A 12500-nucleotide genomic window follows, 5' to 3' on the forward strand; every position below is an offset into this window, starting at 1 on the left:
TACATGAGCTATCTACCTGATGTCTTAGCTGATTAGCTTGTTTGTCCTTAGTGCGCGTGTGTCCTAAACAATGCGTACTGTGTCCTTTGCATGCCTACTGTTGATTTGTCAGTTTAATTTTTAATTCGACAAAGTGTCAAATAAAAGGGGGTTGGGAAACATAATGTCCTTGCATCTCCTTCCCCTTGTATATCCTCTTTAGCTTTCTGTTGAGAGAGTGCGATAACGGTAAGGGCCAGAAAGAGAGAGAGAGAGAGAGAGAGAGAGAGAGAGAGAGAGAGAGAGAGAGAGAGAGAGAAAATTGTAGCACTTCCAATAAGAGTGGGAGTCCCCATAACGTTGATTTAAATATTATCCAGGTGACCACAGTAAGTCAAGGTCATAAAATTGTAATGTCATGACGGTCCTGCAAAGCGCTGGGGGTGGATTTTATGATCTGCAAATATAATGTGCTGGTGCAGTAAAGATGCATTAAAAAGCGTAGTGGAGGAAGGCTAATCCACATACCCGGGCTTGCAACGTGCTGGCCTCACTGGCGCGCTCTGCGGGCTGTTATAGAGGCAGGAAGCCACTTTAATGGCTATGGAGAAACACAACGCTTACACACCAGCCAGACATGGATGTACGATAAGCGGCAACCACAACAACAGCGACAATAAGAACAACAACAATCAATCAGTCAACCCGTGGATCATATAATATATACGCAGATTTCAAGAAATGCTTCAAAGGTAAGACTGCATTTTTCATTATGTTTGTTTTTATATTTAAAAACTGTCTAGTCAATCTAAGATCAACTTTAAAAAGTAACTGCTTTGGTTACAAAAATATCTTCAATTGTTTAACAAACTATTAAATAGTGGACTTATAATTCTAACGGACATTAGTTGTGGTGGACGTCTTCTAGTTAATACGTTATAAGCGGTATATTAATATATGGTTATGTTTGTAGATGTAATTGTTAAATGTCCTTTTGCATAATGTATGTCATAACTGCGAGGCTAAACTTTATAATGGTTTCATTTTGCTTGGGATTTTAAACGGAATTGCTTTTTCTATCACATGCTATTTTTTCTTAAACCTTTTTACATGTCATATGTCATATTTTAGCTATGTAATGTAAAAGTCAATGTGGTGGCTAATTAAAAGTTTAAAAGATTGGTACTACTAGTTGGCGGCGTCTGAGTATCAAGAGAACAAAATTGGACAACAATCAGTGGTTTCATGTCATCTGAACCAATGTGAAGTAGAACAAAATTCTTACTTGTTTTGCGAAATGTTATTTTGTCTTCTCCGGCGAATAACGTCGTCACGCGCAGCTGGTGCGTGGTTTAGGTAGTTTCATGTTGTTGGGATTGAGCTTCCTGGCTCGACAACAAGAAACTGCCTTGATTACGTCAGTTCGGCTTCATCAAGGGCGACAATTGCCGTTAAATTACACCCTGTGCAGTGATGTCGTCGCAAATGGCATTGTAAATGAACTAAACGGTTATAGCCACGGTGGGCTTCTTTTCTCTTTGCTCGCGTTTTAAGTGCTGGGCTGTAAAAGGTTTTTAGGCTCTCAGAGGGGGAAAAAGGTTGTAAACATTACATGGGGTAAACCTCGACCGCACCGAAATGTGAAGTCTCTGATTACAAGTTTTGGGTTGGATTGCCTTCGCTGCGAAGTGTTAATAGTGGCATACACGTTGGTTTTCAGAGAAAATAATTCGCCAAACAGTAAGGGGAGGAAAAAGAGAGATGGAATAATTTGACGGATAGATAGATAGATAGAATATTTGAGTACGAGGATATATTTGAGAGTTTAAAAATTGCATTTACTGTATATTATCAACCAAGACTGCTTATTATGCATGTCTGTTGTCTGTTACAGCATACACTATAGAGACTGATTGGCAATGGACTGCGTGTGTGTGTGTGTGTGTGTGTGTGTGTGTGTGTGTGTGTGTGTGAGAGAGAGAGAGAGAGAGAGAGAGAGAGAGAGAGAGAAGAGAACAGTCTGAAATGCTACAATGTCCAAATGTACTTCTAATGTGAAGTACCATATTTTACTTTAGTCTGCTTCACTAAAATCACTGTACTAATAGTTTATTTAAATATGAAAAACGAGTATTTTGTACAAAAATACGTTACTTTGAAAGTTTAGAAGAGCCAGACAATTAAATCGGTAATCACGCGTTTTAGTCATCGTTTGATACTTGCACTCTAATTCTCCAGTATTTTAATGTGTGTCACGTTAGGCCTTTAAATGTATTCTATTAAAATGTGCCCTTAAGCGAGATAATTTTGGATCATAGTTCAACTTCACAATATATGAAATCAGAAAAATAAACGGTCTGGATATTTGAGAATTGGGTTGTTAAAATATAACAATAATTAAATAAATAATCTGTATACTTGAGCGTTGGGTAGTGAAAATATAATTACCACTAAACTTTAGTGGTTTTATGGGTTATAAATCCGTTTCTGTTTCTGTTGAATATGTTCACTTGGCTAATAAAATATAGCTGTTAATTTCATACTTTGTTTTATACCTTAGTCACATATAGCCTGAAGACTTATTAAAATGAAAAAAGGTAGAACAATGGTATTTCGCGTTTATATATAAATACTTGACATTGATATATATATATATATATATATATATATATATATATATATATATATATATATATATATATATATATATATATATATACTCACGCACACACACACACACACACACACACACACACACACACACACACACACACACACACACACACACACACACACATATATATGAAACGAGAAATTGATATATTGATAGATATGTATTTATAGAGCGGCTCCTCTATTCGAATGGCTCGTTAGCTAATATATGTAAGTTATTGTAGTTATTAGCCTAAGTTATCTCGTCAAACTGTTGTTTGTCTTAAAGGCTTGAACTGAATTTTTTTTAAATATATATTTTATACAGTAGCCTATAGGCCTTCGCAGCATAGTGAAAAACATTACAAATATCAAGTCCAAGATGGCCCCGACAGATATTACACAGCAACAATGCAGATTTTTAACGATTTCGTTGTGTGTTAGTGTATGAACTGACCTGTTTTTAACAACGAGAGGATGGATATGGATTTCGCCATCTTTGCTTGTTTTGTTAACCCCCCTTCACTGCCTTCAGCTGTTTTGCGACGGGAGGAGACAGTCTAGAATCCAAAGTCATTTTCATTCAGTTGAGTGAATGGGGAACTCCTCTGGAATGCGTCACCAACAAAGAGTTTACAGCATGCGAAATTACCCCCACAGGACTTTATCGCCTATAGTACATGAATATAGAGGCAATTTCTTTCCAATATCCTATAGTCAAGCATATACGTGCTAATAAAAAAAATTCAGTGCATAACCACATGTTTAACCAAATTCCATCAGCGTACTAATCATTGGTCTCCACACATTAAAATGAAGCTAAATAATACTTTTTTAAAAACTACATCTCTCTCTCTCTCTCTCTCTCTCTCTCTCTCTCTCTCTCTCTCTCTCTCTCTCTCTCTCTCTCGCTCTCTCTCTCTCTGTATATGGTATATATATATACCATTCCATTTAAACAAATCTATTAACAATCGTCCAGTTATCAACACCACAAGGACACTCATAACAACAAAAAAAGTTATACACAGGAATTATACAATTTCTGTGAATTGTGAGTTACGTATTTTATATTATATTGCTCTAGATCACTTAATTAGCTATAGGAATTATATACTATATAGAATATTAATAGAGTATACGTCTACTGGTTATGGTTGTACTATCTCTTCAATACTTTTTATATTTTCTAAGTTGAACCTAATGGGGTTTCAGGCTTTCTCGGGAATATCACACAGTAGCCTGCGTGTTACAATAGTGTCACTACAGACTACATATAAGGGCCAAGGAAATAGCTCAAAGGTTTTATTTGGCCTATTCCTCATATAAACTCAGTTGCGAAAATTTGATAAATTCTGTTATTTGTGTGTAATGTTAATGTTAGTTCAGTGCCATACATGGGCAGATGCGTTTTGTCTGATGGACTCTCAGATTACGAGCAGATGGTACCTACCATATATGGTTGTAAGGCGAATATGAATAGCCTATCCTACTTAATTGAGATGAAGTCCTTTCATATAATTAAGCTAATATTGTACGCTTACAGTGGTAGGACTCTGTGTATTTGGGGAGGGGACCTTTTTTTTTTTTTTTTTAAGTTTTCTTCTCATTAGATTAAAACAAGCTAGGGAGAATGCTACAGTGAGCTAACATCTAACATCTGTTTAATGCTACCATTAAATAGAATAATCGTCTGTTTTATCAAATGATACACCAGAACACACACACACACACACACACACACACACACACGCGCGCGCTCTCTCTCTCTCTCTCTCTCTCTCTCTCTCTCTCTCTCTCTCTCTCTCTCTCTGTGTGTGTGTGTATATATATATATATATATATATATATATATATATATATATATATATATATATATATATATATATATATATATATATATAAGAATTTTATATGTATATGAGAATTTTGAGTATCATGGTGTTGAGCTCACTGCTTGGCCGGGAGACCTGGTAGCTAAATTCATTATGTGGAGTGACAATATGCAAATATCCTCTTGACATTTATATTTTCATACTTTTAGAATTTAAATTTTTATTAGTTAGTCTTTACATTAGCTTTAATACTTTAGAACAATTCTTGTTTTTGTAAAACAGCCCAGTTGATTTATGAACTATCGATGTTATGTTATGCTATTTATACTTTAGAAAACATATTTTGACAGGACATTGGCGGCTCGTTTTCAGAAAAAAACAGTAAACAAGCCATTGTGTATCCGATTGTAAACCGGGTGTCCAGGTGTAACCACATTGTCCCCGCTTCAGGGCCTTTAACTGAAACGCTGACAGGGTCAGAATGTTACTGAACTGCTTTGCACGAGCAAACAAACATTTTTTCTTATTTTATTTTATTCGACATACACACAATTTAGCAATTATTAAATATATAAATTCAATAAAATGAAATAAACCTAACCTGCTACCACCAATACAGGTTGCGAATTTTAAGGAATATAGACAAACAGGTAACTGGAATTAACGTCTTGAGATTATAGGACATTTTCATAGTTCCAGTTTCAGTTCTATAACGTTGCTCTTTTCGATTGCTATGAAGTACAACTATCAAGGAGCTATTAATCACGTACACACAACCTTGTTCCGCGTCTAGAGAGGTTAAAGTGTAGTTGATCAGAAACAGTCTGAACATTAGCATTAAAAAAAGAATAACACTTCTAAAATATTTGCTTCAATCGTACAAAAATAGCAACAGCCTGTCTTTTATTTCTCGTCTGAAGACCAACTTCAGTATCACCAATGGGGGAAAAAACATACAATACGTTTTACAATTCATATTTTAACTGCATAAATATTAATGACAGAAAACACAATATAAATGTATTATTAAACAAATGTGATACAGATTGTATAAATATGTATAAACTAAACAGAAAACAAAGCAATTGTTGACCGTTAGTAAAGTTCATATAATTCCTTAACTAAGATACTTTTTTGCAAAGATATATTTTGCTTTCTCCAGTGCAGTTCTCAAAGAAGGACTGAAAACCATGTGCTATTAAACTATGCACAATGTTGGCCAGGGCAAATGCACAACAACGCAGTGATCAAGTACTGAAGTTTTCGAGACTCCAGTTGCTCGCCAAATGTGCTTCTCATGAAAGGTTACGTGTTTCAGTGGATGTGCTTTTTAAAACTACTCTGGTGTTAGAGTGCACCAAAATCGACTCTGCAAAGAAAGAAAAAAACAACATAATATTGTTGAGGCCAGGACCTCTCGTCACATTATATTATGCTGTCTTTGCTATCACATTTCTTAACTAGGTTAAGAAAGTGTAACATTGGTGAAATGCCTGCATTATTTTCTCCAGTAGAGTCTGATGCACACACACTCGAGAAAACCCTGGTTCTACTGTAACGTTTGTCGCTCAGTGTAGATTATCTGCAAATCTAGTAATTTTAAATAGATGCTAATTTTATAAGACCAATGACAAAGTTTTTTGGAGTTTCACGCTTGTTATAATAATATCATACAAAAGTATCCAGTTTATTACTACCGCTTCCCTCTGTAAGTGAAAATGTTCATAATTCCATATAGGATTAAGAAAGAAACTTGACCTATTTAACAAAGCCAGTTTGGGGCACACCCTCAAAGTGTTGTCATAAACAGGGTGCGAAAATATGTGCTTTCCAATATATAATGAAAGTTTACTTTATATCGTTTACCTTCAGTTGTCACTGCTGCTTCGATATGGGTATACGCAAAATTATAAATGAATTTATTAAAATGCAAATTGACTTTAAAATAAGCCTACTGCTCGACTAAAAATTTCTGCAAAGTATATAAAGTAATTATTTATATAAATCATTGGAAATAACTTTCCTTTTTCCTTGTACTGTTGTCTTAAGAAGACAAATATTTAGATCACTTTTCTTAATTATTTTTCAAGAGATTCTCTTATAATTAATAAGCAGCTTCATTTCCAAATATATCTGAAGTTAAATGTAATATGTAATCTCTCTCTAACATATATGTCGCGCATTGGGTGAGCACTCAAGCGTTCAGTGTAAAAGACAGAACTTTATTACACCTCGATCCTCCATTTTGGCTTGGTAAGTTCTGAGTTTATCTTATAACTACATGATACTCTAATGCAGTTTTATTAACGAGACGTTTATGAAAAATCAGAATTTTTCTTCATAAAAATTTGGTGAGGGACATTAAAGCATGCACAACCACTTGCCGAATATAACTGCTGTTGTGGTCAAGTGCTCAAGCTCCATTTCCCACCTCCTCAAATTTTAAAACTGCTTTTTATGAGGGATACGCAGAATCGGGTTTATTTAAAACTGGTGGTAACCAATGTTTCAATGACAAACAAGCAAAAATCCTACAGCTGAACCACAAACAAATCAGTTTTATTCGTGTTTCAATAAAGTGTGTACCTTAGGGTAATTACTTACAAAATATAAAGTAATAAAGCCATCAGCGACTTACGTAGATGATGGATTGTTAATTATAATAACAATTGGGAAAGGATGCGCAAAACATGATATAGCAACGCGAGAAGGCTATATGCTCGGCAAAGATGAATTACAGAGAGAAATAGTGCCCCTTTAAGATAAAAATACTTTCTCTTCGAAGCCAAATGTCTTCTCTCATCTCACAAATTCATGTTAAGGTGATATAATATCTATATATCTATATCTATATCTATATCTATCTATCTATCTATATATATATATATATATATATATATATATATATATATATAAACACACACACACACACACACACACACACACACACACACACACACACATATATATATATATATATATATATATATATATATATATATATATATATATATATATATATATATATATGTACAGTACAGCGTTACATGTAAAACATCTGAATTAAGCAGCCCACTGCAATCCTGAAGTGAATTGGGATTGTAAGACAACCCGCGCATTGATCTGCTGTGCACTTTTTTCCAGGGGGTAAATGTAATCACGTGTTTCATAGTCGTCCAATCGCAGCCGGGGAAGCTTTCAGAAATAATTACCTGGCTTGATTGTTCTATGGGCAGATAAAAAAAAAGTACACATGCACTCCATATAATAATCGGATGCATGTAAAAGAGAGGGAAACAGCGCCATGTCGACTACGGGTCCCATAAGTAATTATTATGTGGATTCCTTGATCAACCACGAGAGCGAGGATGTTCTGGCGTCTCGTTTTCCGACTACTGCTCCGATATCCTCCGGCTCACGCCCGACGCCTCTCGTGCCGGAGTGCGTGGATTATCCGTCGTGCAGCTTTGCCCCGAAACCACCAGTTTTCACTACCTCTTGGGCCCCTGGTCATTCACAGTCGTCGGTGGTTTACCACCCGTACACTCACCAACCTCACTTAGGAACGGACTCGAGGTATGTCCGCTCGTGGCTAGAGCCTATTCCTGGTGCTGTGTCCTTTCCAGGCTATGCAGCTAACAGCAGGCACTATGGGCTAAAGCCTGACGCCTTTCAGGATCCCCGAACTACAGACTGTTTAGCTTCGAACGGACGAACCTATTCGGATTATGTCTACTGTTCAGCGGTTGACATCAGGGACAAGCAGCAGAATGCATCTTCCCCCGAGTCTGAGATCGTTTCTTCCGGAAAGCACAAAGACGAGAAGGCTGAACTGGACCCAAGTAAGTTAAAAGCCATTCTTGTTTACAGCTGCATTTGAGACGCCTCGAGTTTATTGCGTTCGCTTGGTGGTTGGCTGTGTCGTCCGTCGTAAAACCAAGTTCTAAAGCCTTTCATCTGGCCCCTGCCGTTTTCGGCTGGCTCAAGTCTGCTTTTGGGGCTGTCCATAGAAGACAAACGCCGTTAGACAGGGCTGTAAAACGGGTAGCGGGTTATAAAACGGTCTCATTGAAAGACAGGTCTGGAGAGGCAGTGAATTCTGAGAGAACACTGAATCTTAGTTAAAATCAAAAGGTATAATTAGGCAACTGCGGATTTTATATGCGTTTTTATAAGTACTAGACGTGTGACCATTGGTTAGTAGTGCTAACCGCGCCAATATGGGTTATAGTAAACAGAGAATAAGAATGGGTTTTAACCGCCATCAAAATAGTAGTTAGAAAATGACTTCTAAAACTGGGCTATATTTGGACAGAATCACGCTTACTATAACTTCCTTTGTGAAATGAACTTGTATAGAATAACACGAGCTAAAGACCAGATTTTATATGGTTATGAAGGCATAGGATAATTTCCACAGAAATAAACCCATAAGAACTTCACGAGACAACAAATGGAATGTAAAAGAGTCCATTAAGTGCAAAGTAGGACGTTTTCACTACAGAATTGAGCCACAAGGGGTATTAGGCTTTTTTATGGTCCAATAAAGCGAATAGATCTATTCAAAACTTTACGACGCCAATTCTCACAGCTAGTAAGCAGTTTAAAAGCTGAAGACAGACTTTTGATGCTTTAGAATATGAGTATTAATGGTTATAATGCTTTATTTTTCCAAATTACGGTTAGAAAACTGTAGATTATAGTAATTACATTTTCTAACACAGTCTGGAGGATTTATAAATATTTTAAGCCACAGCATCTTAGAAATGTTTTTTATTACGTTGTGTAATTTTTGCCATTTATACATTGCTTTACAGATAATCCCGTGGCCAACTGGATCCACGCACGTTCCACAAGAAAGAAGCGATGCCCTTATACAAAATATCAAACACTTGAACTCGAAAAGGAATTTTTATTCAATATGTATCTAACAAGAGACCGGCGATACGAGGTAGCCAGAGTGCTGAACCTGACGGAACGACAGGTCAAAATCTGGTTTCAGAACCGACGAATGAAGATGAAGAAGATGAACAAGGAAAAGAGCGACAGCAAAGAATAAATCGCCCAAAACTTTTACTGAATACAGACTGAAGGAAAGTTTAGAAATGTCTCTTAAGTCTTAACAATTATCACCTTCCTTGCAACAGGAACAGAAAACACCAAGACGTTGTTAATGTTCTTGATTTTTTTGTGACTGCAATTTTACCAACCTTTGTTTGTATTAACACTACAATTAATTGCACAACTCAACCTATTTGGATTTAGATTACGTTTCATTCTTTACGAATTGCCCCCGGCGTAGAAGCAAGACAATACTTGAACTCCTCAACTTCTAAACTTCGTAATTTATCATTTTTACCTGAATGTTTCTCCGATGTGTGTTTTGATTATTTGTTAAAGGTGTAGAACTTCGATATTTTGTAACGAGTAACATAGTTTAAAACACTTGCGTCAATGTGATCTTGCTGCTTTAAATGTAATTGTTTGTTCTTTTTCATTCTTCATTTTTCATAAATTGTGAAAAAAAAGATCAGTATGTATTGTAGATGCTTAAATATACTCTACTGCCATCTTTTTAGCGTAATTGACTTTTGTCACATTTTCTGACTATCGGTGCTATAAAAACGAACACATTTGGAGACATTTGGAGCGGGTTGCAGTGTAGCTTGAAGACAGATTTTGGCCTCCACGTAGCAATGTCCTCATCTGGAAAGAATCGAGGCTGGGCTCACTGGTAAAGTCATGCACGATGACAAGGCTACACTGTAAAGCGTTAGTCAACGTACGTGTCAAAAGTTGCCCTTAAACATGGGCCAAAACACACCGGAATGAGGTGTGTTACATGCCCATGCCGTGCACAAGCACAAGATATGTGTGTGTGTGTGTGTGTGTGTGTGTGTGTGTGTGTGTGTGTGTGTGTGTGTGTGTGTGTGTGTGTATGTATATATAAATATATATATATATATATATATATATATATATATATATATATATATATATATATATATATATATATATATTGATACGTACGTGTGTGTGTGTGTGTGTGTGTGTGTTTATAAAGATATGCCATAACACACACGATGCCACTAAGCTGTGTTACTATTTGTTCAAGGCCTTGTTAAGCAAGCTTTTTTTCTGGGCAAGAAATTGAGTTTGGTGGATGGACCAGACGCTGTAATTTTTAAAGTTTCAGACTTGATCAGAATTTTATACGACGACGACGATAACAACAACAACTACACCAACAGTCATCGTCAACAACAAGAACAACAAGAACAGCAGCAGCAACAACAACAATAACAACAATAATAATAACAATAATAATAATATTAGTAATAATAATAATAATTATTATTATTATTACTATTTTATTATTATAATTATTATTTTATTATATTTCTTCACTTTTTTAAAATAATATTTGTTCATAGACGTTTACAAGACAATATACAGCATTTTTCTTCAAACTGAAATAAAATGGCAGCAAAATGAAACAAACTGTAAAATGAAATGTTGTTACTGCAAACTAACAAACCAAAAAAACCTTTGTCTGATTTTCCTACAAAAAAAATCTGAAATTGTTTTAAATAATTTCTCAAAAAAAAATTGCTGCATATTTATTATTGTTAAATGTTAGCGTGAGCGTCACATCCAACACTCTATACCAGTTAGGATTATCTTATCATACTACGGTTTTGGGACACTTGGCCTTTCTTTGCTATAAATATATTTTAGATATAGTCTTAATCTACATCAAATTGTAGTGAATTATAATTCAGGCCTATTAAGAAAAGAGTTTATTAACATTTAATTATATACAGCCTAATTGTTGTTGTTTATTCTGTTTAATTAAAATTTTACTTTATCATGACACTTAGATCACGGTACCTTGCATTTCCTCTCTGTACGTATAGACATGCATACGTCTAGGCGTGAATTTAGGTAAAATAATTTGATATGTCTGGCTTTGGTTTCCTGTGCTCAACTGAAATTGGCTTTTTGTGGCTCTTAACAATGCGAACAGGATGCCGAGATTTCAAAGCCAAGCCAGCCGCATTTCCGCACAGGACAAAAAAATGCTAGTTTTACAGCCCTTTTGGAGTTTGCGTTGTTTGTCGCAGATGCAGACGAACAAAGAAAACCTGGCTAACTGGCTAGACGTCTGGGCTAAATTACTTTATGGCTTAGTGAGCTGGTAGAGGTGCCGTTCACATAAAACGGATTCACTCAGAATGTTGGACTAAGACAACTGAATTCCGCCAAAAGTTCAGGACAACTGCAGAGAACTGAATCAAACCAACATGATTTTATTTTTACTTAAAGGTACTTGTGAAACGGTTCGGTGCACGGACTTGTGAATTTGCCAATGTAACAGTAAAAAGAACTCCACTTATCGTCACAGATTCATTGCCTCTTTTTTATTTACGATTGCAATTTAAGCGAGGCTTATAGTAAGTAGTACTCAGCGAGTGAGAGACCTAGATAGATTCATTCTACTATGTTTTATGATAGTGTTTTCTGGCATTTGCCTCACGTTGAATTTACCGGTTATTTAACAAATTAAGTAAAACTAACGCTAGATGGCGATGTTGCCTCACAGTTTGGGCCGGTTAAGGAACGATGTGTGCTGAGAAAACTGCTAAAAAGAATGGAAGCTTCCACTATTAATCACGCGTTCGTATAAATCGTCAACAATCTTGTGTGTTAAACCGTCATCCATTTGATAATTGTCCCGAATATTGTTTCCGTATTTTCATGCCCTTATCTGCTTTCTAAAGCTATTTCCAAAGCAGTGTGAACATTATTGTGCATTGCGGATATGGTCTGTAAATAAACAAATATAATATAATATAATATAATATAATACAATATAATATAATATAATATAATATAATATAATATAATATAATATAATATGGCATTATTAATATTAAAATATTTGTATTGTTTTAATTAAATCATGTATGGTTGTGTTAATGTTTCGGTATAATGGAGCATAGTTAATGCACCACTGGGCCTGCAGCACTAGGC

At 35.6% G+C, this 12500-nt stretch overlaps 2 protein-coding genes across 2 annotated transcripts in view; both read left to right on the forward strand.

Moving 5' to 3' along the window:
- The window catches only part of hoxc10a (homeobox C10a), a 4386-nt gene extending 4222 nt beyond the window's left edge, over positions 1 to 164 (forward strand). Inside the window, exon 2 of the mRNA XM_017487641.3 lies at positions 1 to 164. This exon is cut by the window's left edge and continues 544 nt beyond it. The gene's annotated coding sequence lies outside the window, so the exon portion shown is untranslated.
- A 7356-nt stretch (positions 165 to 7520) lies between these two features.
- hoxc9a (homeobox C9a) lies at positions 7521 to 10050 on the forward strand. The gene is made up of 2 exons (XM_017487644.3): positions 7521 to 8308; positions 9284 to 10050. Exons 1-2 carry the CDS (start codon positions 7771 to 7773, stop codon positions 9523 to 9525), a joined length of 780 nt encoding a protein of 259 aa, XP_017343133.1. The 5' UTR covers positions 7521 to 7770; the 3' UTR covers positions 9526 to 10050.
- The last annotated feature ends 2450 nt before the right edge of the window (positions 10051 to 12500 follow it).

Source organism: Ictalurus punctatus, chromosome 15, assembly GCF_001660625.3.
Source record: "Ictalurus punctatus breed USDA103 chromosome 15, Coco_2.0, whole genome shotgun sequence".
Classification (NCBI taxonomy): domain Eukaryota; kingdom Metazoa; phylum Chordata; class Actinopteri; order Siluriformes; family Ictaluridae; genus Ictalurus; species Ictalurus punctatus.

What these genes read in the sequence shown, in the direction of transcription:
- hoxc9a (XM_017487644.3), top strand. Translation starts at nt 7,771, where the DNA reads ATGTCGACTACGGGTCCCATAAGTAATTATTATGTGGATTCCTTGATC. An exon ending in GAAGGCTGAACTGGACCCAA is followed by an intron (nt 8,309 to 9,283) that starts GTAAGTTAAAAG and finishes ATTGCTTTACAG; the next exon opens with ATAATCCCGTGGCCAACTGG.